Source organism: Neolamprologus brichardi, chromosome 3, assembly GCF_056152115.1.
Source record: "Neolamprologus brichardi isolate AB-2024 chromosome 3, ASM5615211v1, whole genome shotgun sequence".
In the NCBI taxonomy this organism is placed as follows: domain Eukaryota; kingdom Metazoa; phylum Chordata; class Actinopteri; order Cichliformes; family Cichlidae; genus Neolamprologus; species Neolamprologus brichardi.
This window is the reverse complement of record NC_142106.1, coordinates 51,138,884-51,163,677: the sequence shown is the minus strand read 5'-3', so window position 1 is coordinate 51,163,677 and position 24,794 is coordinate 51,138,884. Positions and strand designations below refer to the sequence as shown.

At 41.9% G+C, this 24,794-nt stretch overlaps 2 protein-coding genes across 3 annotated transcripts; one reads left to right on the top strand and one right to left on the bottom strand.

Moving 5' to 3' along the window:
* Window positions 1-2,893: 2,893 nt before the first annotated feature.
* On the top strand, window positions 2,894-8,345 carry rnaseka (ribonuclease, RNase K a). Of its 2 annotated transcripts, XM_087839430.1 has the most exons (5): window positions 2,894-2,966; window positions 3,133-3,228; window positions 3,778-3,860; window positions 6,675-6,801; window positions 7,958-8,345. In XM_087839430.1, exons 2-5 carry the CDS (start codon window positions 3,154-3,156, stop codon window positions 7,973-7,975), a joined length of 303 nt encoding a protein of 100 aa, XP_087695556.1. In that variant the 5' UTR covers window positions 2,894-2,966; window positions 3,133-3,153; the 3' UTR covers window positions 7,976-8,345. The 2 variants fall into 2 exon arrangements, with proteins under 2 accessions (XP_087695556.1, XP_006809116.2); XM_006809053.3 differs by having other exon boundaries at window positions 2,900-3,228.
* A 274-nt stretch (window positions 8,346-8,619) lies between these two features.
* alox12 (arachidonate 12-lipoxygenase) lies at window positions 8,620-21,697 on the bottom strand. The gene is made up of 14 exons (XM_087839429.1): window positions 21,551-21,697; window positions 21,082-21,283; window positions 19,842-19,923; window positions 19,599-19,721; window positions 19,416-19,522; window positions 17,894-18,066; window positions 17,598-17,741; window positions 15,350-15,553; window positions 15,082-15,168; window positions 14,834-15,003; window positions 13,162-13,283; window positions 10,637-10,737; window positions 10,328-10,498; window positions 8,620-9,787 (listed from the first exon to the last, which is right to left on the bottom strand). Exons 1-14 carry the CDS (start codon window positions 21,695-21,697, stop codon window positions 9,608-9,610), a joined length of 2,013 nt encoding a protein of 670 aa, XP_087695555.1. The 3' UTR covers window positions 8,620-9,607.
* Window positions 21,698-24,794: the final 3,097 nt, after the last annotated feature.

The window sequence follows — 24,794 nt, the reverse complement described above, 5'->3', positions numbered from 1 at the left end:
TCAGGGTGCACTCGTAAATCTCAGTTTTTAAGAACTCAATGTGACCCGGTGTGTTGTGCCAAAAAGTGATTGCCTGCCAAAAACTGATTTCCAATGTTTGCGTGTATTTTTTATGTGTAATATCTTTACGTATGTTGGTAAATAGACTTCGGTGAACAGCGTTTACAAAGGGGCTATATATGGAATTAAAAAATTAGCTGTTTTTTCAAGTACCTTTACAACTCTGTGTTATTGTACTTACATTATAACCAATCCGGTCCTTTATCCCCACTTAAAATATTTTTACAGAACTATTGTAATATTTGAGCCATTTCTGCTGTCCAACTACTTCTTACAAAAGACATTTTTAATGTTAATTCGATTTTTTTAACGGCATAAATAAAGGTTATATAAAAGTCACTGCCAAAGACTGATTGCGGCTTCTACCTTGTTACACTAATGTTGTTTGTAGCTCAATATGACTTTATGTCATCCATGAGGGATGCATTTGACATATGTTTCACATATTATAGCCCAACAAGTTACTTATAGCAATTTAAATACGAGCAATCAGTTTTTGGCAAATACCAGAAATCAGTTTTTGGCAGACAATCACTTTTTGGCACAACACCGGATCAATCTCGAAACGGGGTAAACTTGAGGACGTTAATACTTACAAGAAAAATATATAATTGGAATCAGATTAGTAGATGATATTGAGGATAAAAACTGGAAAAAACAACTAAAAAAGGTTAGCAAGAAGAAAGGTTTTAACAGAATGTTCAAAAACCTTTTCATAATGTTAAAGTGCTGGCACACTGTTGGAACCACAGATTCTTTTAAAATATATATATATTATAAGTCTGTCCATCCTTAAACTACAATCATACACACTGTGATGTCTACACTGAGTATAGTCCCGGGGAAACGCTTCAGCAGTTTGACACTCAGGCCAGTGCTTCGTGGTGCTGCAGTGCTGTCACCTCACAGCAGGAAGGTTCCTGGTTGAAACTGATACTCTTACCTTGGCTTTAAAGAAAGAAAAAATACTGAATAACAATGTCCTCAGAACATCTTTCACAATAACTTCTTGATGGGTGCAGACTAAAGCTAAGCACACCGATAATTGCATTCGTGCTAATCATGATCAGTTACTGTAGTTAAAGAGCAGGGGATCTGGTCTTTTTGGGGCTTCTTTGAGTGACATATGGTGGTTTACATTGTTAACATTTAGGCAGTCTATTGACAATTTATATTGTATTTATATTTTATATTGTTGGATTTTACCATAAAACAACTTAATTGTTTACATAAATGAGATCTGACTACACACTGGTGACGCTACTGTAGACACAACAACATACACGTCCAGAGGGGATAGTAGGAGGTACAGCATGACGGATGGCTGTGGCTCAGAAGGTAGAGTGGGTGATCCACCAGGTGGAAGGTTGATCATTTGATCTCTGGCTGCTTCAGTCTGCATGTCCAAGTGTCTTTCGGGTTGTCACGATACATCCGTGAGAGTGTGTGTGCCAGTGTTACGGCCCTGGGCCTTGGAGGGAGTGAGATTGCCTTTTTGTGTTCATGCAAATCCATGTGTGCCATGACTTGTGGGTGATTGGTTACTGGGAGACCCGTGCCAACCCTCTCTTATGCAGAATGAAGTGTGCCAGACCACACGGACGACTGGCTGCCCGGGGATCCCGGGATGCTCCAAGAGGCAATCAGTGGCTGATCGTGCCCACCTGTGGCTGCAAAAGGCTGGAGGTCCTTCACTCAGTGGCTGCTGCTTAGGACTGAACATGCAGTTTGCCCTTCGTGCCTCCCTCTTCGATCTTTGTTGAACTTGTTCATATTGCTGAACTTTGTCAAGCCTTGGTGCATGCTTGAACTTAGACTGATTAGAGTTTTGAGTTGCTAGCTGGCTGTAAGTAGAATTTTGTGATGCTGGCTTGCCTTAGTTAACCTTTAGCTTTTACTCTAGCAGAGGGGGTCGTAACAGCCAGTGTATAGAAGAAAGTGCTTGTCTGTGAATGGGTGAATGAACCTTGTAAAACAGAAATAGAAAAAAGCAGATAGAGTTAGAAAAGCGGTACATAAGTCTGCTTACCAAAAATATATGTTCACACGATGAAGGGAAGATTGAAAAACAGAAACATGCTTATTTATGCATAAATAAATTTATCCCTAGGGTTGCTGCATAGTTTACTTAGTTCTGATCCAGATTAATGTTTCATACTGAGAATCTTTTTCCTTAAACACTCCATCTCCATTTATATGCTGTAGGTTGTTTTAATCATCAGTTTGTTGTGTCTCCCCCCCCCCCCCCCCAGTGTATTACCAGAAACCAGATTAACCATCCAGGGTGCCTCTTTCTGTTACTCTGTGTTATACAAGTTGTGATACTGAAACTATAATATTAGCTGTTACGCTTTGAGGGACATAAACTGTTAAGTCACTCCATTTTTATTTAAACGTGGATGTCAATTCCCCACTTACTTGCTGAGTTAGCTTTTAATTGTACTTAAACTATAATAAATTTGGTCTAAATCCAGCTTATCATCAGGTACTGTTGTGGTGTATCTACCTCACACACGCTGCACAGTCCAGGCTGGTGGAAACCTATACACAATCATACTGTACCACTACAAAGGCACATAGATACATTACAGTGAGTTTTTTCTGAATATATATTATCATTCAAATCACGTGCCTGTCATGTGCACAAGAAGACGCGTTTACTGCAAAGCAGAGCGTTTCAAAGTCTATCACACAAAATAAGCGCAGAGAATAAAAGAGACAGACGTGCGTTCATGTTGTTGTGAAATCAGGAAATTACTGTATTTCCAAAGGTATCTGCGCGCGGAGAGTCACATGACTGAGAACATTGCGGTCACGTGATTTCGTTTACAGATCGTTACAGGAAACTTGTAATTAGACGGTTTGTGTTGGTTTGTACGTGACGGACGTGTCAGGCTTTTATCACAGTAAGTTAGGACCAAACGTATCGCACCCCACGCTGATATAAAACACTTCACTCGATCGGTTTGTTTACTATTTCTAACTTTCAACATCCCGGAACCTGTTCGGTCACAGTCACGTGTCTGAAGAAGCTACAGTAGTCTGAGATTAGTTTCTCTCTGTGTGGACTAGTAAGAGCACCAGAGTGGAATCATGCGTGGCCTCGTCTGTGGACCTAAACTCGCCGCGTGTGGGATCGTGTTGAGCATGTGGGGAGTTGTCATGTTGGTAAGTGTGGAGATTTTGCTTTGCTGCGCCACGAATTTACTGTTCACTCAGTCACGTGATTCCAGTTTCTTAACATTACATATTTAAATGTGTCTGAAAACGGAGCCTTGACTCTTACATATACTTGTGTGTGAGCCACGTGGGTTGAAATAAAGTTAGATTTTGAGTCCAGACTGACCTTTTTAAACTTAAAACGTGATGTGCATGACATGTATGCTGTTTCTGTGAAGGTGCAGAGACAGTGTCAGGCCTGTTAAACCAGCAACTACAACAGCAGATCTATTGTTTGACTTTTCTGAATCTCCCTCCCAGTGTTAGTAGAGGGCAGCTTAGGAAGCTCCAGTTAAAGAGTAAAGAAAGACTTCTTTAAGTCAGTTTAATCCAATAGCGTATTAAACAGTCCTGTTTTGTGTGAATGTTTAGGAAGCATTACAAAAACATATCTGGATCATAAAGAACTGTACCATGCTGTTATGTTCATTACATTTGGGACCACATTACAAGTTACTCTGAGCCGCTGCTTGACTAATACACCCCTCTCTGTCTCAGGGCTTGCTGGGCATCTTCTTTACAACACATTCAGCAGTACTGATTGAAGATCTGCTTTTGACAGAGGAAGACACATTTAAAGAGTAAGTCTTGTGCTATAACACATCACTCCAGATCTCTGCCTATGCAGCTGCGCTCTGGCTCAATACTGGTCTGTTTGAGCTGGGCTGATGCACTGCATGTTGCTCATCCTGTCAGCTGCAGGTATCCTGCTCCTGCAGAGACAGTCACCAATTTTCTGCTTTAAATAGAAGGAATGAAAACAGACAGCAGAAAAACGCTCTTTCCATCGTAAGATATAAATGAAGAAAAGGTTAATGATGTTATTTGATATTGCTGTGTCTTTTGTAGAAACACGATTCTTCCTTGAAAGTTGAAATCTGCCTCATCAATAAACCACAGGTCACCAAATCTGTCCAGCAGACAGAAAGAAATCCTGTTTTTGAACACGATGCAGCGTTTGGCCTCCACTTAGCTACTAATGAGCTAAACATGGACATTTTAAAAGGAATATAAAGAGTAAAATGGTTCAATCTGGTCCAGAATGAAAAACAGGAAGTTTGGACTCAAAGAGTAGCAGAGTGACTTCCTCATTATCAGCTGACTGCAGGTTTCCAACCTTATAAACGCTCGTTTTAAGAGAAAACATCCACATGAACAGAATCAACCTTTTGGGGGAGGGGTAGCAAATCTTGGGCTAAACGACCGTCCTGTGTTTAATAAGACTTACAGGCACAGCTCAGTTGAGCTCAGTTTCTATTCGATAGCACTAAATCACAAAAACAGTTGCCTCAACTCACTTTGACAAACAATCAACACAGAACTACATAAAGTGCAAGTGTGCAAAACTGGCAAAAAACCACCAAACTGTGCAACACCAGACAGAACAGAATGATGCAGACACAACGGTGCACATCAGTACTTCACATCACATCAGCCGAGTCAGACAGTAGTCTTCCTCATCATCATGAGAGTCAAACCGTGCGTAGAAGTCTTTCAGCACATCTGGTACGGAGGCGTCACCCTCACAGGCAGGTGTTGTCTTCCTGTAGTGGACTGGATGACTGAGAACCTTCACAGAGTTTTGGAGAGTCCGGATTCCCCACTGAGCCATGATCCTCTCTTTCAGCTGTACTTGCCCTCAATGTCTTTACTGCACAAGTTGTTCTTGGGGCTTGGCAGGTGGGAATGGCAACAATATCTCTCTCTCTCTCTCTCTCTCTCTCTCTCCCCCCCCCACCCCCCCAACTTGATGTCCTGGCTCCCCTTTGCCATAGTGTTTGTGTTGTACCTCTTCAGTCTCTAGTTGCTTCTTCCAGATGATGCCCTTGGTTACAGAATTTCTAAACTACTGTAATTTCCAGCGAGCACTGGAGTAAATAATGTGGAAAGAAAATCATTCCACCATAAACCCGCCACGACCAGGTGCTCCCACATACACATTTCCACATACAGCACTAGAGCCTTTCATAAACTGAGGGAACAAACAATGTACAGAGACAAAATATTGAAGAAGAAATACTCAGAAACTTTGTCTGTGAAGGTTCTCAGTCATCCAGGTCATCGTAGCTAAGGAGCTTGGAAAGAAAAGCGTCTGGACTTCTTCAAGTGGCTTCCAAAATGTGAACACTGGCATTGAGGATGCCAGTGTTCACATTTTGGACAGAGAGGACAGATGGTTTGAAAGAGGAGTAAAAGAAGCTATTTGTGTCCACTGTGAGCGGCCATCTTTGAACAGAGGCGGTGGTTTACGAACACCAACTGTCTGCCATCTACAGGGTGGGCCATTTATATGGATACACCGTAATAACATGGGAATGGTTGGTGATATTAAAGTCCTGTTTGTGGCACATTAGTATATGTGAGGGGGCAAACTCCTCAAGATGGGTGGTGACCATGGTGGCCATTTAGAAGTCGGCCATCTTGGATACAACTTTTGTTTCTTCAATAGGAAGAGGGCCATGTGACACATCAAACTTATTGGTAATGTCACAAGAAAAACAATGGTGTGCTTGGTTTCAATGTAAACAGGACTTTAATATCACCAACCATTCCCATTTTATTACCGTGTATCCATATAAATGGCCCACCCTGTATAAATCCGTTTTGAGATCCTTCCCAGACGCCTTAACGCCCACTCACATCCTGGGCCATCTGACCTCAGGAAATCACATGATAGGGTGGGGCCAGGTTTCACAATGAGCTCACCCTTTACCTTGGCTCGTGTGATTAGGTAGAGGATCATCAGGGGGTCCTTTTGTCCCTCTTTGTGGGGGACACTCCCACAGAGCTTAAATCTGGGACTCGATGAGAGGTGAAACGTCTTCAAGCAACTTATAGAAGTCCAGACGCTTTTCTTTCCAAGCTCCTTAGACTCAGAAATTTTGTTGCCATCTACCAGACAATGGATCCCAAACACACAGCCAAGGAAAGTCTCATTCGATTTCAGAGAAAGAAGAAGCTGCTAGATTAGTTCAGTCAGTCACCTGACCTGAATCCTACTGAAAACGTATGAAAATTACTAAAGATCAGAGTTCATAGAAGGGGAACCTTCAGGATTTGAAGACTGTTTGTGTGAAAAAATGGACCAAAATCCCACCTGAGTAATGCACGTGACTAGTTTGTCCATACAAGAGGCATCTAGAAACTTAGAAGCTAGAAACTCATTATAACACACAACTTAAAGACATCTGTGGTTTGATTTCTCTGCATGTATGAATGGGATGTGTTGTAGTTAAGATCTGGTCAGAGTTTCATGTCAATAGCATCTTTAGAAATATATTTACATAGAACATGCGTGATGTGTTCAATACTTGTTCATTCTGCTGTGTATCTGCAGTGACTGAATCATTCATGAGATATGTAACTTTTCTTTTGCAACGTTTCTATTTTCTCAGTTTAAATCCACCTCACAGGGTCTATGACGTGTACCAGAAGGTGGGCTACAACTGCTTCATCGCAGCTGCTATGTATCTAGTGTGTGGACTGTTCTCCTTCTGCCAGATGAAGCTCAATCAGAAGAAGGTGAGTTAATGCTTCTGACTTTTTACCTTGCAGGCAGTTGAATTTATTTTGGAAGAATCACAGGATCTCGATTACAAGAGACTCCATCTCGTCAAGCTGTTTGCTCTTAGCCAAACAACGTTGTTCAGTTGAACAATTTGATCCAGTTAGTTTCTTTTGAGGTAGTACTGAGATTGAGATGGGTCAGACCATGAAAAATCCATAAATGCTTCCCATGTAACTGTCCCAGACATCAGCTTTAAAAAAGGTCATGGAAAAAGACTTTTGGGCATCCTTGACGTGATTCTGGTAAACTGTCGGATGACTCAGGACGGGGAAGCATTGATCTACCCACGCAGTATACACTGCAGAGGGGGCATTGCTGACTTCAGTTGAGAAATACTGAAAGAACCTCTTTATCCCGCTGACACGCCTTCGTCAGAGGAAGCAGAGTCTTTGGACGAGGGTGACGTCACTCAGGCAAGTTAAAGGATGAGGTCGGCCCGAGTTCATGAAGCCTCTGAATGTTGTAGGCCTGTCTTGGTTGGTGCACCTTTGCAATGCTGCATGGAGATCAGGGGTGGTACTTGTTGGTTCCCATCTTTAAGAAGGGGGTCCGGAGGGTGTGCTCCAAATATCGGGGATCACAGTCATCCTTATTCCCCTGGGTAAGCTGGAGGAGGTGGCTGGGCAGAGGGAGGTCAAAGCTTCTCTGCTTAGGATGCTACATTCGTGACCTGGCTCTGGATAAGCAGAAGAGTATGGAGGGATAGTTTGTCTGTTTTTCTCCTGCAGCCCTGCATGTCCTCTTTGCAACAGTCATGAGGTTCACTTTATATCAGTTTTTCTTCTTCTGCATCTTTCTTTTCTACTTTTGTGTCCAAACAGCTCAACTATCTGTACGTCCTCTGATTTTATGGAGATGATGGAAGACAACTAGTTCAAAATTCATTTGAAGTAAAACAACCAAAAACAAGCCAGAGACATGAGTCATGATGAGTTTATGGTCTTTCTCTAAGCGTTATTAAATGTATTATGTCAGTTAAACAAATGGGACTTTTATTTAAGGTCAAAGAGGAGGATTAACTATAGTTTGCCTTCTTGTTTAATTTATAAACTGATGGTTTATTGTATTTGCTACAGTTTCTCATTTCTGCTCCTCTGTGTTGTTCTTCAGGAGTATCTCGTGCAGTAGCGCCACCTGGTGGAAGGATAACCTCCCAGCAGCCCACTGACAGCAGGGACGGCTGTGTTGATTCTGTCTTCTTTCTTCTGTCTCAGGATTTCAGGGACCTTGTCAAAGGGGACGAGGTCGGACACTTTGAGAACACTTTGTCGCCAAAGTGCTTGCTCATAGTTGGGTTTTTCTCTGTATCTATGAAGCGCCTTGAGGCGACTTTTGTTGTGATTTGGCGCTATATAAATAAAATTGAATTGAAATTGAATTGAACAAAAAGTAATTTGACTTGTTAATTCTAAGATTACCTTTGATTACTGTGTTATAACTGTTTGATTACACTAGTCAGATTGAAATAAAAGCTGTAAAACACTTTGGTGTACTTCTTCTTAAATCAGAGAGTATGTTTGTAATCCTTATCAGTGACCATGTGACCGTGTTGGGAATGTTGATAATGAAATGGCGCCTTTTAAATCCTACGTTTACCTTTTCTGTTCCCTGGAGGACGTCCGGCTGTCTGCTGTAAGCAGACTTACTGTATCCAGCGTGTTCTTCCTATGGTGAGCGTCACAGTGACCCACTCTTCACCTGATGAGTCATGCAGTAATCTTACAGTTGTACTGAAGCCACAAAGTACACAACGGCTGTAGCTATTTGTTTATTTCTCAACATTGTAAACACATGGATATATCAGGACGTCTTGCTTTAAGCTTCATAATACATTTATATGTTTTAAGTAAAAAAGTTAAACATTGAAGTTATTCTGTCAAAAGTACTACTTACTGATTACCTCCATTTAATCCAGGCTGAGCAAACTTAACTTACTACAGAAGGAAATATCTGTGCCACAGTAATAAATTCATATAATTAATGCGAACACAAACAACGACTCATCTCTCCAAACACGGCACATGCAGGTTTATCTCTAATCTGACCCGTCGCCAGATCTCAAGCAGCTGGGAACTGACATGTCAGACACTTCCTTTCACTTGCTCGCCCACTCTGGACATGACACATCAATTCCAACTGTTAGTGGTCGAGATGCAAATAAAGAGCTTCCAGGAAATCCTGCGGCTGGAGCTCCGGAGGTGGAGCGAGGCATCGGCTGATCGGAGGGTTGGTGGTTTGAAATATGCTTGGGCGAGATACGAACCCAAGATGCATCCATCAGAGTATGAGCGAGTCAATATTAGATAGAAAACACTTAAGCATAAAAAAGTGCTTATTTGAACGTGTGTGCTGTGTAAAGCACTGGCTGCTCTGGGAGAGTAGAAAAGTGCTACAATAGAACCGCTCCATGTACAAAATGTTTTTATAGTCTGTAAAGAAACGTTTTTGGTTCATATTTAAAGAACAGAAAACAAGCTCATATAACTCAAGGACACATTTCCAAAGTTTAAGATAATGATCTAGTCCAGTATTTACGTGACTTAACCAATACCAACCTGTCATATGTCAGCTGGTTTATCTATGAAGATGTGATTGGTTAATTTCCTGCCTTTTATTTAAGCACACTTCTACTATGTGTTACGATGACCCTGATGAAGGCTACACGCTGAAACACGCTGGTCAGTCCATAAAGTTGCTCTTCTTTGCGTGTCGCTGGAATTCCTGCACTGCAACGATTCACTCAGCAGTCTGGGAGTGTTTCTATATGGTGATGCTGTTTTCTATGCGACTGGGCAGGAGAAAAAGGTACTGCAGCTCCAGTCCTTCATTCTCAGACAGAATGTGTTTCTCGATCTCCTTCAACTCCATCCTGAACCTGTCGATCACCTCCAGGGCTTCGGCCTCGGTGAAGTGGTCCTCTGTGTATCGGCCCAAAGGAATCTGAGCAGAAAAGAAACAATGTGAACCGCAAGCAGCTGAGAAAAAAGGATCAAGTCCATTTTTCATTACAAAATATGATTTAGGGGTGTTGCAAGACTTAATGCTTTCCTGCATGTCTCGCTGTCTCCTCCATCTTAATAAAAGGCAAGAAAATCCCCAAAGAATAAGTAAAAATAAAAATCAACCCATGCTCTAGAAATGCCATTTTCTTTATTTAAGACGAACTGAGGTGACATGTTGTCTTTGAAATTGCTGCAGTTAAAGAAAACGTATGATTGTCAAATATTTGCATTATGTTTATAAACATAAACCATTAGCAAAGAGCAGATGGCTTGAGTAACCATGATATACACGTATCAGTAGATACAGTGACATTAGTGTTATTGCATCTATTTATATTAGTTATTTAACATAAATATTGTTGACATTTTTATTTCTTTTTGAATATTCATATTTTTAACCGATCTATCGCTGCATTACATGTGTATACACATGTTATAAACTGTATGGGACACAGTATGGTGAGCAACTTGGACTCACTGCATCTGGCTGTGCTCGTCCCAGATGCCATGTGATGGCCATCTGTAGACAGGACTGGCTGACATCAGGAAGCGTGGCCATAATCATATCCATGGTAACAGCATCTTTGTCTGTTGGTGGCGGTTGTCTCATGGTGCAGGGGGTGTTGGGAATCCAGGCACACCAGTCAAACTAAAAGGAATCAGAGTAGAGAAGCGTTTGCTGTACGTCCGTGGTCATCTTTTCTTAAATAAGTCGCCCCAACAAACCAACGGTGTCAGTTTCTGCACCTCAGTGCATCTTGTGTCTTTAGGTGTGTGTGTTCAGCACCTGTCCGTTGTTAGTTGCAGCATGCTGGGCTGTGCTTGTGAAGATGGCCACTGCCAGCAGTGTGCAGAGTTCCTCTCTGCTGCTGAGTTTACTGGGCAAACCTGGAACACGTGAAACATTAAGTGGATGTCACACATACACAGGATATCCTGCCGAGAACTTCTGCTAACTGGAGGTGATGTGCCTGTAGTCTGAAACTATGAAAGGAAGGATGTGACACAATTGTTGCCTCGTGCTGGCAATCGCTTTGTTTTTATAATCTTGTGCAAATATATGCGAGTTAAATTTCACCTGGTCATGTTTTTAAATTCAATTAACAAACCAAATTGTGAATTCTGCATTCATGTTTTGAACTTAACTGCATAGTTACAGATAAATGATCAAGTAAAAGATCCAGACTGATATGTTAGCCATCAACACTCATCAACTACAGTAACCATGAGTACCATTCACAGAGAGTTGGGGTATGGCTGCAATCACAGCATTGTAAGATGGTGACAGATGTACCCTTAGGCCTCCTCCTCCATTCAGAGATGGTCTTTCCCTTTTCACGTAAATGGCCTCCTTGACTTCCTCCCTGTCCAGGATGTTACATCCTCATCCTTGAAAGAGTGTCCACTGGCCTGTAGGTGTAAATAGACTGCAGAGTCCTGGCCTGACGAGGTAGCTCTGCTGTGTTGTAGCCAGAGGTTGTTTGGTTTCCCCGATGTATAAATCCTGGCAATCCTCCTGCACTTAACAGCGTAAACGATGTTACTCTGTTTGTGTCGGGGACCCGATCCTTGGGGTGGACCAGGTTTTGGCACAGCGTGTTTTGGGGTTTAAAAGCCACAGAGACCCGGTGTTTAGAAAAAATGCGTCTCAACTGCTCTGATACTCCTGACACGTACAGGATCACTACAGGTCACTTAGTCAGCGGTCGTCCTTCTCTCCTGGATCAGATGGAGCTTTCTTTAGGTGCCTTCCCAACTTTGACAAAAGTCCAGTTGGGATAACCACATTTACTCAGGGCCTTCTTGATGTGCTGTTCTTCTGCCTCCCTGGCCGCTGTTTCAGTGGGGATGGTGTTCGCTCGTCGCTCGCTGTAGCGTCCTGATGACACCCAGTTTGTGCTCCAGTGGATGATGAGAGTCAAACCTTAGATACTGATCCGTATGTGTAGGTTTACGGTACACATCAGCTTTTAGATGTTCCCCATTACTGATGGAAATCTCACAGTGAAACAGGTGGAATTGAGACAGTTCAAACACACTTGGTTGATGCTGAGAGTGGTCCTGTTGCTGAGGTTGGGGTCATCCTGTAATCTCTTACGAACTACCTCCAACACTTCCATGACTGGGATGCAAGTGAAGAGAGACGTAACGTCGTACGAGACCATGGTTTCATCTGCCTCCATCATGACATCTCTCACCTTCTCAACACAATCCAGGGTGTTCTGGATGTGGTGTTCAGAGCTGCCCACCACCGGGTTGAAGATCGAAGCCAGAAACTCAGGCTGACCGAGTTGATCATGCAGACAATCGGTCTTAAAGGTGCACCCTGTTTATGTATCGTCAGTAAACCATACAGCCTTGGTGTAGACTCCCCTGGGTACATCCTGTGGCATGAGGTCCGCTCAATAGCCTTGTCCTGTTCTAACTGCTTCAGACAGTCTGTCACCCTCTTCCTGTAATCACTTCCTGGGTCTCGTTTCAGGGGCTCATAAGTATTTTCGTCACTGAGTAGTGACAACATTTTCTCATGATAGTCTGTCTGGTTTAGCACAGCTGTGCACCTAACAGGTCCAATGGTTTACTGTCATGTGCAAACATATATTGCATGGCGTCTTGACAGCCACCCTTCCACTGAGACCAGTTTAGAGCAGTAGATGGATCAACTGAAGGGCCAGATGCATCTCAGGTCGCATCGTCATATTATCCCTATATAACATATATGGATAACATCTTTATCTCTCTCTATATATTATATAGATAAAGATAATATCTATATAATATATTTCTATATGATATAGATATATATTAGATATCGAGATAGATATCTATGTAGATAGATCAGGGCTGTCAGGCCTTCGGTTAGACACTCCAGATGTCTCTCATCAACAGCTGGTTCATTTGTGCTGCCAGGCCCTCATGGAGTGCAGTCAGCTTCTTCAGCCAGTAGGCGTGAACTTATGTGGGGGCGGGTGCAGCCCAGCTCTTCATACTGGAGACTGGATGTCTTCCACTGATTGTTACTGGATCCAGTTCAGAGAGGTTGCTGTGATCTGCCCTCCGATCCTCTAACCACTGAGCTGTGCTGTTATGGGTTGCGTCCTGCTCCCATAGGCTCTTTGGAGAACTTAAGATGAACTTTTTATTGTTTAAATCTACTTTTGGCTTTAAACATTTTAACAATTTATGAAAAATGTCACAAATCTTTTAAACCAGCAGTGAGAGCGTAGTATCTCGAGAAAAACTTACCTTCAGACCTAATCAATAAATGAATAACTTACTATACAAGTGCAGGTGATTACATTAATAACTGACCAAAGTTGGGGAGCTCTGTGAAGCCTTCCTCCGTGATGTCTCTGATCCAGGCCTGCAGCTCCAGGTCTTCTTGCACATCATGGTCTGACTGGTAGTACAGGTTTACCATACTGGAGACAAAACTGGAGCAAAGGTAAAAACTTTGTCGTTATTTATAAGAATACACTGTTTAAAATAAATAGTATGGACATTCAGAATGATACTCAAAACATGTAAAAATATCAGGCTTTAGTAGTTTTTGCTGGTATTATCTTTGAGATATATATATATATATATACATACCTCACATCTATCTCATACATACCTCACATCTATCTCACAGATAGATAGCTATGTGTGTATATCTATACCTATCTATCTATCTATCTATCTATCTATCTATCTATCTATCTATCGAGAGAGAGAGAGAGAGAGAGAGAGAGAGAGAGAGAGAGAGAGAGAGAGAGAGAGAAATATAGAGAGATATATAAAGAGAGATAGAGATATAGAGAGATAGAGATGAAGAGAGAGAGATGTATAGATCTATATCTATGATACATATATGTATATATGGAGGAAAGTTTACTCATGTGTGATGAAATTATTCATAAATCACGTTGACGTACAACATAGAAAAGATGAAATTGTAATGAAGTGATTTTAGGGTTTTTTTTAAACTATGTTTTAAATCGTGTTGAAGTTTACAGGATGAGAAGGCGTGGCTGGACATCAGGTGATTAAAGGTCATCAATTATGATTGATGTCACTGTGACGTCAGAGCTCATCTCAGATATATATGTTATGTGTTTATACACCTCTTTGTATTTAATTATTGATTTTGTTCTGCTGGAGGTTTCTTCCTGTTGACAGGAAGTTTTCCCCACCGTCACCAAACTGTGTCCTCATAGGAGGTCATATGATTCTTTGATGTTTTCTCTGTTTTCTTATACTTACAATATAAAGCCATTGTTAAAACTGTTGTTGTGATTTGACACTATATAAATAAAACTGAATTGAACTTGATTGGATTTGACATCCAGACAAAAAGAGGGGAGAGATGAGGACCTGGTGTCATTAAGTTTTATGCAGAAGAGATGATAGGCTCTTCCCTTTGTCTTCTGTGAGATAAGCAGTTCAGAAGATTGGATCTAAGAATTCCCAGTTGGATATTCCAGCAAAGGTGCCAGAGGGATCAACCGCTGCCTGAACTATGGACTTACAATTTGGTTTTTTTCTCTGCTCATTTTTGCTGTGTTCATTTATGAATTTAAGAGAATTCGGACTTCCAAGGACTTCACTTTTTTCCAGTGAAGCAGTAAAGGTAAAAAGCTGAGTACTAATAGAGTAGAAACAGCTCGTACAGGTTACGCCAGCCTTTTAAAGTAACAGAGTTTTCCAAACCACTGAATTAAACCCAGTCGTAATCCAAGAACACTGATCTAGAGCTGCCACCGCAGACCTGCAAGGCTGGGCCAGTAAGCAGTGTAGACGTCTGGAGAATAGAGGCAGTTAGAACTGGCCATCAGCTCTATCCGAGCTCTGCACTGCCTCCTGGGTAATCCTCATAGGATCAGAGAGCGGACTTTTTAAACACAGAGTTGATCCACGCTTCCTGTACTCAGGTGCTGGTTCCACAGATCATCGGTACCTTGTAGAACTACACAGGAACAAGGACAACATGCGTACTCTGTACCTGTGTATGGCCTCCCACAGCATCAGACTATGCTCTTTGTAGAAATAGTTGGGGAGCTGAGACACTCCTCTGTCACAGAAATCATACAGCGGCTGAATGGAGCGGTAGGTCAGCACCTTGTACTCCCTCTGGGCCAAAATTAACAGGCCATCACCACCTGTAGACACAACCTACACAACATTTCAGGAATATTAGATCGGAATATTGAAGAGCTCAGTAATATTGAAGCCAAGCGTGCTGTGGCATACTCGTTTGAAGATGCCATTTGCAGAGATGAGCTGAGTGCGCCCCCTACAGTTGATCTCTAGAGTGTAGCGTATATGAGGGGACAGGAGCTGCAGGAAGAAAGAGAACATTTTGATTATTGTTGGAAATTTAGATTCTACTGGATTTATGTTGCAGAAAGGAAATTACAAATGAAGGCTTCATCTCTTTGCTTTTAAACCAATTCATATCAGATAACAACTATGACCAACAGTGGAAGTGCTGAATAATACGACTTATATTAATATTTACCTTGTAAATGGGGTGTACAGCAGGCAGCTGTCTCAAAGTGGCCACACAAAACACTTCCACCACCAGGTGAGTCCTAAGTAGGTGAGACAGGAGCTGGAATACCTGGAACTCGGAGTGACGCACCCACATCTTAGCCAGCAGCCAGGCCAGAGGGGGGTCGCTGGGCAGGAATATGGGCGTGTCCCGGCCTGGAGTCTGTTCAAGCTGAGACGGTGAAAGAGAGACTACTGAGCTGTGGCTCAAGAGGTAGAACGGGCTGTCACTTAGCTTGTATAGCCAACACATGGCTTCAGAAGCACCGTGTCAAGGCTTGGTTTGTCTGAACAGAGTCACATGACCGACGCTTCACCGTCGCTGCTTCAACACCTGATTCTGCTGTTTAGAAAGAACTGAATCATTGGCGGTGATTTTGTGCGACAGAGAGCAAACCGGTGTGTGACGTAATGACAGACATGGAGCCAGCGAGGACTTTCTACCTGCTCCTAAATATAAACAGGTCATAACCAGTTCTACCCCCAGGTCTCAAACGCACATAAGAAATAGACAAAACATAGTTATAAACATATATGTTATAGTATATTATATATAAAAGTACAACTAAATCTTTCCATAGCTGGATCGGTATTAGAACAGGTCACCCAGATTAAATTACTTGGTGTTACCATAAACCACCACCTTTCATGGTCTCAGCACATCAACTCTGTTATTAAGAAAATGGGACAGGGCATAGCTATAGCTAGGAAATGCTCCTTTTATGTTACTTCTTCAATTATGAAAGATGTCATTAATGCACTAGTATTATCTCATCTAGAGTACTGCTCAATCATTTGGTCAGCAGCTAAAAAGACAGATCTGAACAGACTTCAGTTAGTCCAAAATAGGGCGACCAGATTAGTGTTAAGGTGTTCATATTATACAGATATTGTAAAAAAAATGCACGATAAACTTTCTTGGTTTTCTGCACAAGCTAAATTATACTATGGCTTACTTGTATTTTTAAAGAAAGCAATACTGGTAAACACACCACACTTTTTTATGCTCAGTTGCAGTATCCAGATGAAATACATAATCATGCTACACGATTCTCAACTAACCACAACTTAGTAACTCCTCGAGTTAAAAGTAACTTTTTGAAAAACTCTGTTATACTTAAAGCATCTTTTCAGTGGAACAAGTTGCCTTATGCAATTAGAGAATTGGCTTCTATTCATAATTTTAAAAATCACCTAAAAGCCTATTTAAGCAGTTTTTAATCTATTTGTAAAAATTGTAAGAGGGTAATGTCACTTGTAATGGAAATTGTGTATTTTGTTTGAGTGTTTTTTTTTTTAAATAATTTTTAATATTTACATGTTTACATTTTCAGAATTATAAAACCTTATTGTAAATGGCCTGCATTTGTATAGCGCTTTTCTGGTCCCTAAGGACCCCAAAGCGCTTCACACTACATCCAGTCATCCACCCATTCACACACACACACACACACACACACTGGGGATGGCAGCTGACAGAGGCGAGGCTGCCGGACACTGGCGCCACTGGGCCCTCTGACCACCAGTAGGCAAATATGGGGTTAGTATCTTGCCCAAGGATATTTGGCATGCAGCCAGGAGGCAGCCTGGGATCGAACCACCGACCTTCTGATTAGTGGCTGATCTGCTCTGCCACCTGAGCTACAGCCATTGTGGATGTAAGAGCCAAATTATGTGGACATTTTGCATCCAACTCATTGTGTAACATTTTATTTGGTGGCATTTGATGGTTTGGGCCCCAGGAAGACTAGCAACCACTGTTGTGGAAGCTAATGGGGTTCCTTATAAATAAACAAATATCCACAGGTTCACTACACAACCAGACACCTTACAGCACAAGCATGCTCCCGGCTTATAATAAGACTCTGCTGTATATTATTATATATAGTGTGTTTTATTATTTTTATCACAAGGACACAAGCATGGGGAAACAAATAGACACAACATTATTTTTTTTACCCCCAAAAATACACGTTCAAAGCACCACAACAGCCTGATATCACCAGACCTGTCAGGGTGTACCTCGCCTCTCGCCCTAAGACCGCTGGGATAGGCTAATTTAGTGAGCTTACTCATTATCTGCTGTAAGGTGTGCACTTGAGAGTTATAACAGGAAGTCAAGTACAAAGTCAAGCTCAGGACCTTTTTGTGGTGGGTCAGCGGTGCTAATCACCCCACTGTCCCTGTGCTTCTGTGTAAGCATGTAAACAACACACCTGTATAGCAATAGGTATAAGTCCTTCATCTGGGTGTTGGTACAGGAGACAGATTGGAGCAGCGATGTACTGAGGGTGTCCCTTGATTGTGTTACTGGGAATCCCATCCATGATGGCATAGTCTAACAAGTATATGTTTCCTGCCTGGACAAGAGTGTAAAGGAAATTTAAGATATGATGGCAAGCGTGCAACAGAGACCATGAAATCAGCACCACCAGTGAGACAATAACAGCGTCTACATTTGTGGCGTTCCTTTTATTTCATTGTAAAAACCAAAGTAGTGCTTTTTCTCAACCTTCAGTTCTTTGTCCAAGTTGGTCCTGGCAGCCATAGAGCGCTGCACCATATCTGCGGTAACAGGGAGGTTCTCCGGCAGCTTTTTGCACCTCTGGATCATCCTGGGGTTGGACCCATTTAGACACTGGTAGCCAAAGAACCAGTCCTCCTTCCAGTGCGTCATACAATACTCTGTTGTATACACACAGACACACAGAGCATCAGGTTTCTGTCGTTGTTCAAAGGCCTTTGCAACAGAAACTACCACCGCAGAGAACAAGTTCAGCCCTGCCACTGATTACAGTAGAAGGGGGAGAGAGAAATAATATGCTTGAACTGAAGTGAATATTACCCACATGCTTTTATGGATCATCTTCAAATTTTACAACAATGAAAAAGTCAGAATAGAACAAAGAGAAAAGGCTTTTAAATAGGCTGCCCTCACTGTCTGCAATAATCTAAAGAAGGAGGTGAAAGTGTCAGAACTGGTAACAATGGGAAAGTTGATAGTAACAAACTTCTCTGGCACAACTTCACCTACTCCCAAGGTGCATGGAGAACCAGCAACACTTAAAGTGTCTGGGAACAACTTTATCAAGTGTGGCCTTCATCAGGTAACGTCAAACAGTTTGTGTTTAAATAAAAGTGGGCAACAGGAAACCAATCACACCTTCACAGATAAACCAGCTGACCATTTCACATTTAACAAGGCGTTATCGGCTAATTGGTCCAAATAGATTCTGGACTGAACCACTACAGATTAAAAGGTCAGAAGATTAACCAGTTAACCAATCAGACAAACCACCTCGTTAAAGTAAATTGGTCAGCTGGTTTATCTGTGAAGGTGTGATTGGTCCACTTGGGTTTTTTTCTCTTTCCTGTTTTTTATTTAAACACAAACTGTTTGACATTTTGCAATGACCCCGACGAAGGCCACAAGTACGTTGGTCACTTATTCAAATCGTTCCCTGATACTTGAAGTGTCGCTGGAGTCTCCATGTCAACGATGGGAACGTTTAAATCCGTTTAAAGCAGCGGTCCCCAACCCCCGGGCCTCGGACCGGTACCGGTCGGTGAGTCGTTTGGTACCGGGCCGCGAGAGTTGAGGCTCAGGTGTGAAATGTATAGTTTTCAGGGTTTTTATCGGTTTTCAGCGTTATTTTGTTATCGTTTTTATCATTTACTCTGTTTTCCTGGGTCTTTTCACGTGTGTTATGAATAAATTCTCTTTTTTTTTGGTACCGGTACTAGTTTTATTTTGTTGTATTTATCCGTGACACCTTAAAGGCAGGTCTGTGAAAATATTGTCGGGCATAAACCGGTCTGTGGCGCAAAAAAGGTTGGAGACCGCTGGTTTAAAGGACTGAGAGACTCTTTTGGATCTGCTGCCAAGGAACATCAGCGTGATCCCTCAGGAGACCTGATCCAGCTGCCTACTGATGCCACCATGGTGATGACCACAAAGATAATTTTTTAGGTAGCATTTTGAATTTGCATGAAACTACTATTAAAGCTGTTGTATGCTATACTTTTTTACTCACCCGCTATGGGACTTTTCAACTTCCAGAAGATACGTTTGAAATCTTCAAGGTCATCCCAGGACTTCCCAAACCAGATGGTCAGCTTCTTCAGAGATAACTCCAGCAAACTGAGGAGAGGAAATGAGGCGTTTGTTGTTTTAAAATCAAATTTGTTACAAATGTGTTGAATCATGAACCACCTACGCGTAATGTAATGAATGTTCAAAGTCACTCCTCTTCTCGTTGTCAAAGCGAGCGTCTTGGGGCAAGTCTGCTTCTGTTTCAGCATCAATACATCTGGGAATCCCTGGAGCCCACGTTACCCATCTAGCACAAAAATATCCAATGCTTCAAATCTATGTGTTGTTACAGAATGTATTTGGTCAAATGTGGCTTGTAGTTTGTACAGTTTGAAGGGTTTCATATACCATAAATGTGAGCCCCTACCTGTAAGTCTTCTGTCGCTCCTGCAGCTCTGTTCTCCTGTGCTCCAGCAGCTGCAGTGCGGAGTCGCCTGTCAGCGTCTTTGCTACAGGAGACACAGGGAAGTATAACAGCACATTATAGAGTAGGGCAGTGATACTGATGAAATCGAGCACAAAGAAAAAAGGGTCACACATGAGATAACTGGAGTTCTGCTTATATGTAACACTGGAAATATCTTCTTGTGTGGTCTGTTGCTTACATAACCAAAGTCTAAGAGGAACCTGTAAACAAATATGATGCAAATGGGAAGCAGACACAGCAGCCCAGCGTTTCACCGTTTTTGCATGAAAGACACAGACCTCATTTACACCTTGTGGTCTTATCTTATATTATCTGATACTGTGTCTATATTTATGTCTCAGCTGCACATTTCTTAGGCGGTGATGGCAACTTGTCAACAAAGATGATGTGCTCCAGCTGAAAATCTAAATCACTGATCATCATTATTACAGCAGCCAGCTGCTGCGCTGTAGTTTTTGCTGAGCATAGGGGCAGGTTGTACTACCTTTGAGTCCAGGGGTGTCGGACTCCAGGCCTCGAGTGCCGGTGTCCTGCAGGTTTTAGATGTGTCCTTGATCCAACACAGCTGATTTAAAGGCTAAATGACCTCCTCAACATGTCTTGAAGTTCTCCAGAGGCCTGATAATGAACTAATCATTTGATTCAGGTGTGTTGACCCAGGGTGAGATCTAAAACCTGCAGGACACCGGCCCTCGAGGCCTGGAGTTGCCCACCCCTGGACTCAAAGGTAGTACAGCAACAGCTACACATCCCCAGTGTGCTCATGCATGAGTGGAAGAGTAGCCTTAAATAGCCTTTTAATCTCACCACCAACTGCCTAATGTGGTAAACTGACTGGGACTTTTAACCCAACATTCACACACTGATGGATTTATCAGGTGCAACTTGGGGTTCGGTATCATCTACTAATCTGCTGCTGGTTTGTTCTGCAGCTCCTCCTGTCTGCTCCAGCCCAAACTATCCTTGGACAAAATACTGAACCAAGTCACTCTCAGATGCATCCATCGGTGTATGCATGTGTTGATGCATGGTTTATAAAATGCCACATAGGAATCAGTCTTGTACTAAAATAGAACCTGCATGGCTTTAAAGGGAAATTTGCATCTTTGCTCAAAATGACCTCAGGACTTCTACACATGTAGGCATTGTGAGGCAATGAAGGAATGAGACTCTTTCCTACCTGTTCCTTCTCGTATCTCCATCTTGACATCGCCTACAAACCATCGGTAACAAGGGAAAGTCAGCACTTTACCTCCATCTGGAGGCTCTACAGTGACATATAGACAAAACCAGTTATCTTCCACCCAGTATCTTTGTTTCTCTAGTCGGACCAGTAGCACCGAGCCTAAAGGTGAAGGACTCGTCACCTTGTACTGGTCAACCTGATGGAAGAATAGAGGAAGAGAAATACAAAAGAATTAGGTACTTTCTATCTCAGAGTGACGCTGAAAAGCTAGTTCATGTTATTGTGTCAAGTTGTCCTAAAAACTGAGCTGATCTAAAATGCTGCAGCAAGAGACCAAGACTAGAAAGTGAGCTCTTTACTGGCTCCCTGTTAAATCCAGAATTGAATTTAAAGTCTATTTATTGTGCAAAAAAAAGAGCTATCCAAATCTGGACAACACAAGAAAAGCCCAAACTACACTTACTGCTCCTCGACAGAAATCCAGTCCAGGGTTGTCGAGTTGAGTGCGCTCGCTCTCGCCATTCTCCCCCACAAGCGTCAGATAAATGTAGTTGTTGGTGCCTGAATACTCTGAAGTACCAGTTGCTACTGTCACGGTGTAGACTTCCATCTAAGAAGACATGAGTCATACATAAGTGTTCAGCTAGCAGCATGTGTGCACCTGAATACACAGGAAAACCAACATAAACTTGCAGCTGTCTTGGCTCAGTGACGTCACCATGGTTAGTGGAAGATGTCACAGCACCGTGATTCAGAGTGAAAATAAAGGGTGTAGCAATAGGAAGAGGTCAAAGTTCAAAGTCACAAGGCTTTTGTTTTTTTTAGCCCTTTTTTCGACTCTTCAAGTTTTAGGCTTTCTTGTCATAATTGGAAAGTCTGAGTCTCTGATTCTTTGCTTTAAATCTGCCTGCAGACAAACAGAAGCTTCGTGCATGTTTCAGCTATTTGTATTTGTCATTTTCAGTTTATCCTTTAGCCCAGCTACCGTTTCTGTGACAGCTCCTGTTGGGACCTCATCACCCAACATTAGCATGTGTCATTTGTGGGGTGGCTGTAGCTCAGGAGGTAGAGCTGGAAGGTTGGAGGTTCGATCCTTGGCTCCTCCAGTCTGCATGCCAAGTATCCTTGGGCAAGATACTAACCCCAAGTTGCTCTCTGATGCATCCATCGGAGTGTGAATGTGTGTGAGTGTAGTTAGAAAGCACTCAGTATAGAGGTAGTGCTTGTGGACTGGGTGAATGTGGCGTGTTGTATAGAGCGATTTGAGTACTCCGGGAGAGTAGAAAAGCGCTATATAAGAATCAGTCCATTTACCATAAGTAGCATTACCCAAACCAAAACTCTTTTGCAAGAGTGTCCTGGGTTCACACTGAGAGACAACAGTACTAAGCATTGAGTCACCATGGGGACTGACTATGTTTTTATTCTCCAAGCTGTGATATAATCGTAGAGCTGGAGTAGATTTGCGTGGGTGTTTTAATAAGCAGTGTTCTCGGATGTATTTGAAGTTATATATGATAACATTTGCATTTTATACAAAGTCCACAAGCTTCTCCAGGAAATCAGGTATTTTTGGTGATTTTGCATGCAATGATATATGATGCATTAATATATAAGAGGAACCAAACTCTTAAAAAGATCACGCACTCTACAGCTCAAACTGAGTGAACATGTTTTCTAATTATTTAAATATTAACCATAACCAAATGTTCAAACCACAATGATGCAAATGTAACACATTTCATCTTCACACACACACACACACACGCGCATACGCGTGTTCCTGTCTAGCTATCTTTGTGAGGACTGAAATCTGCATTCTACTATACTTGTGAGAACCAACGGACACTTGTGAGGACACAAACTGGTCCTCACAAATTCCCTCACTAAGATCCTCATTAAGATAGCTGAACGCGCGCACACAGACACAGGCATTAAGTAACCATTTCCTTTGGTCTTATATATTTCAACTCAGTTAATTTTATTTATACCTCATCAAATCCCAACAACAGTCACTTCAGTCTGTTGCTGCATGCAGACCCTACAATAATAAAAAGACGTTACTGGTAAAGAGCCTCCTGTGAGATGAGTGATTTATTTTTCCTTAAGGAAAAGTTTGAACATCTCAACTTCAAACAAACTGTGTGTGTTACACCTCTGACTATCAATATGCATCTACAGATAATGCAATCAACAACACGCTGCAGCTTCATTCAGAATCCAGACACAAGCGTTTCCTCACCGCAGCTTTTCTGTGTCACTGTCAGGTAACAACGCCTCCCAGCTCCAGCTACTCAAATCTCTGACGCCGAGGCGCTGCGCTCGTCTCTGCTTTTGAAATATTTGCTAACAGCTCCTAACACTGACAGCAGTATGCTGTGATAAATCAGTAGTAAAAGTGTTTGTATCGGCTATCTTTGTGCAAACGGACCAAACCTTTGCTGTGTCAATATAAACGTTTTTTAAATGAGAACCTTTTTGTTCGTTTCTTTTTTACTTTGCCTCCACATCTGCACAGAAAACCGAGTGTGATTAGTGTAGGTTTACTGCTTTCTGTGCATATACACAATTAAATCAGCTAAAACCAACATCTTGGTTGATTCCCTGTACAGACAGAATACTGTTCATACACTAAACAGTATACAGTCACTATAAAGGTTAAATTCTGTAAATTAATCTTAGCATCGTTAACTTGAATACAAACACCACAGCCATACTTCACCACTCTGTTTATCTTGCATTGAACAATCTTGTATTTGAAAAACACAAACACAACTCTCTTGGTTTTGGATGAAAAACATAACTTACATGTTTTGACACACAGATCCAGTGTCTGATTTTAGTTTTTTATAATTTATGTTTTATTAGTTTTCTTATTTATACAACATGTACAACAAATTCAACTTAATCACCGTGGCGGTGGGGGGGAAGCAAAACCAAACCGAACAACAACAGAAGAGACAAACGGACCAAAACAAAACAAAACACAAGAGCAAACAAACAAACCAAGAAATACAATGACATTATACAAAATCGGGCCTCCAATTTTGTACATATTTCAACCATTTCAACCAATTTTCTTCAAATGAGTCCGCCTGGCACTTCAGCCTAAAAGTTATTCTTTCCATAACAAAAATATTATATATCACATCAATCCATTCATCTATGGTAGGAATATCCTCTTTAATCCAAAGGCGAGTTATGACCTTTTTGCAAGCTACCGACAGCACACTGAACAAATATTTATCCGGTTTGCACAGATTATAACTCTCTAGGTTGCCTAGGTACAATAATGCAAAATGAAATTGTATTTTCTTTTGGAAGATTGTTTCCATGACCTTATGTATTTCCTTCCCAAATGGAACCACACGGGGACATTCCCAAAAAACGTGGAAATGATTTGCTGTTGCAGCGGTGTCTGATTTTAAAACGAGGACATCCTCCCACCTGACCAGGCTGAGGTGAGGCGATAACATTCATCGATTCTCTAAGAGCGCAAGCAGAAAAAGCAAAGCTTTCTTCGTCCTCTGTGTTGAATGCCGCGCTTTGTGTTCTGTAACTTTTCCTATTGCATAACCCTTCCAGACGATGTATGGCGTCAGAATGAACTACCGTTGCTGCTGCGTGTTCAAATGATACAATCTCGCACACACTTTTGCGTAAAACACTTGCGTTAGTTGTCTTGACCGAAACAATTTCAGCTGTAC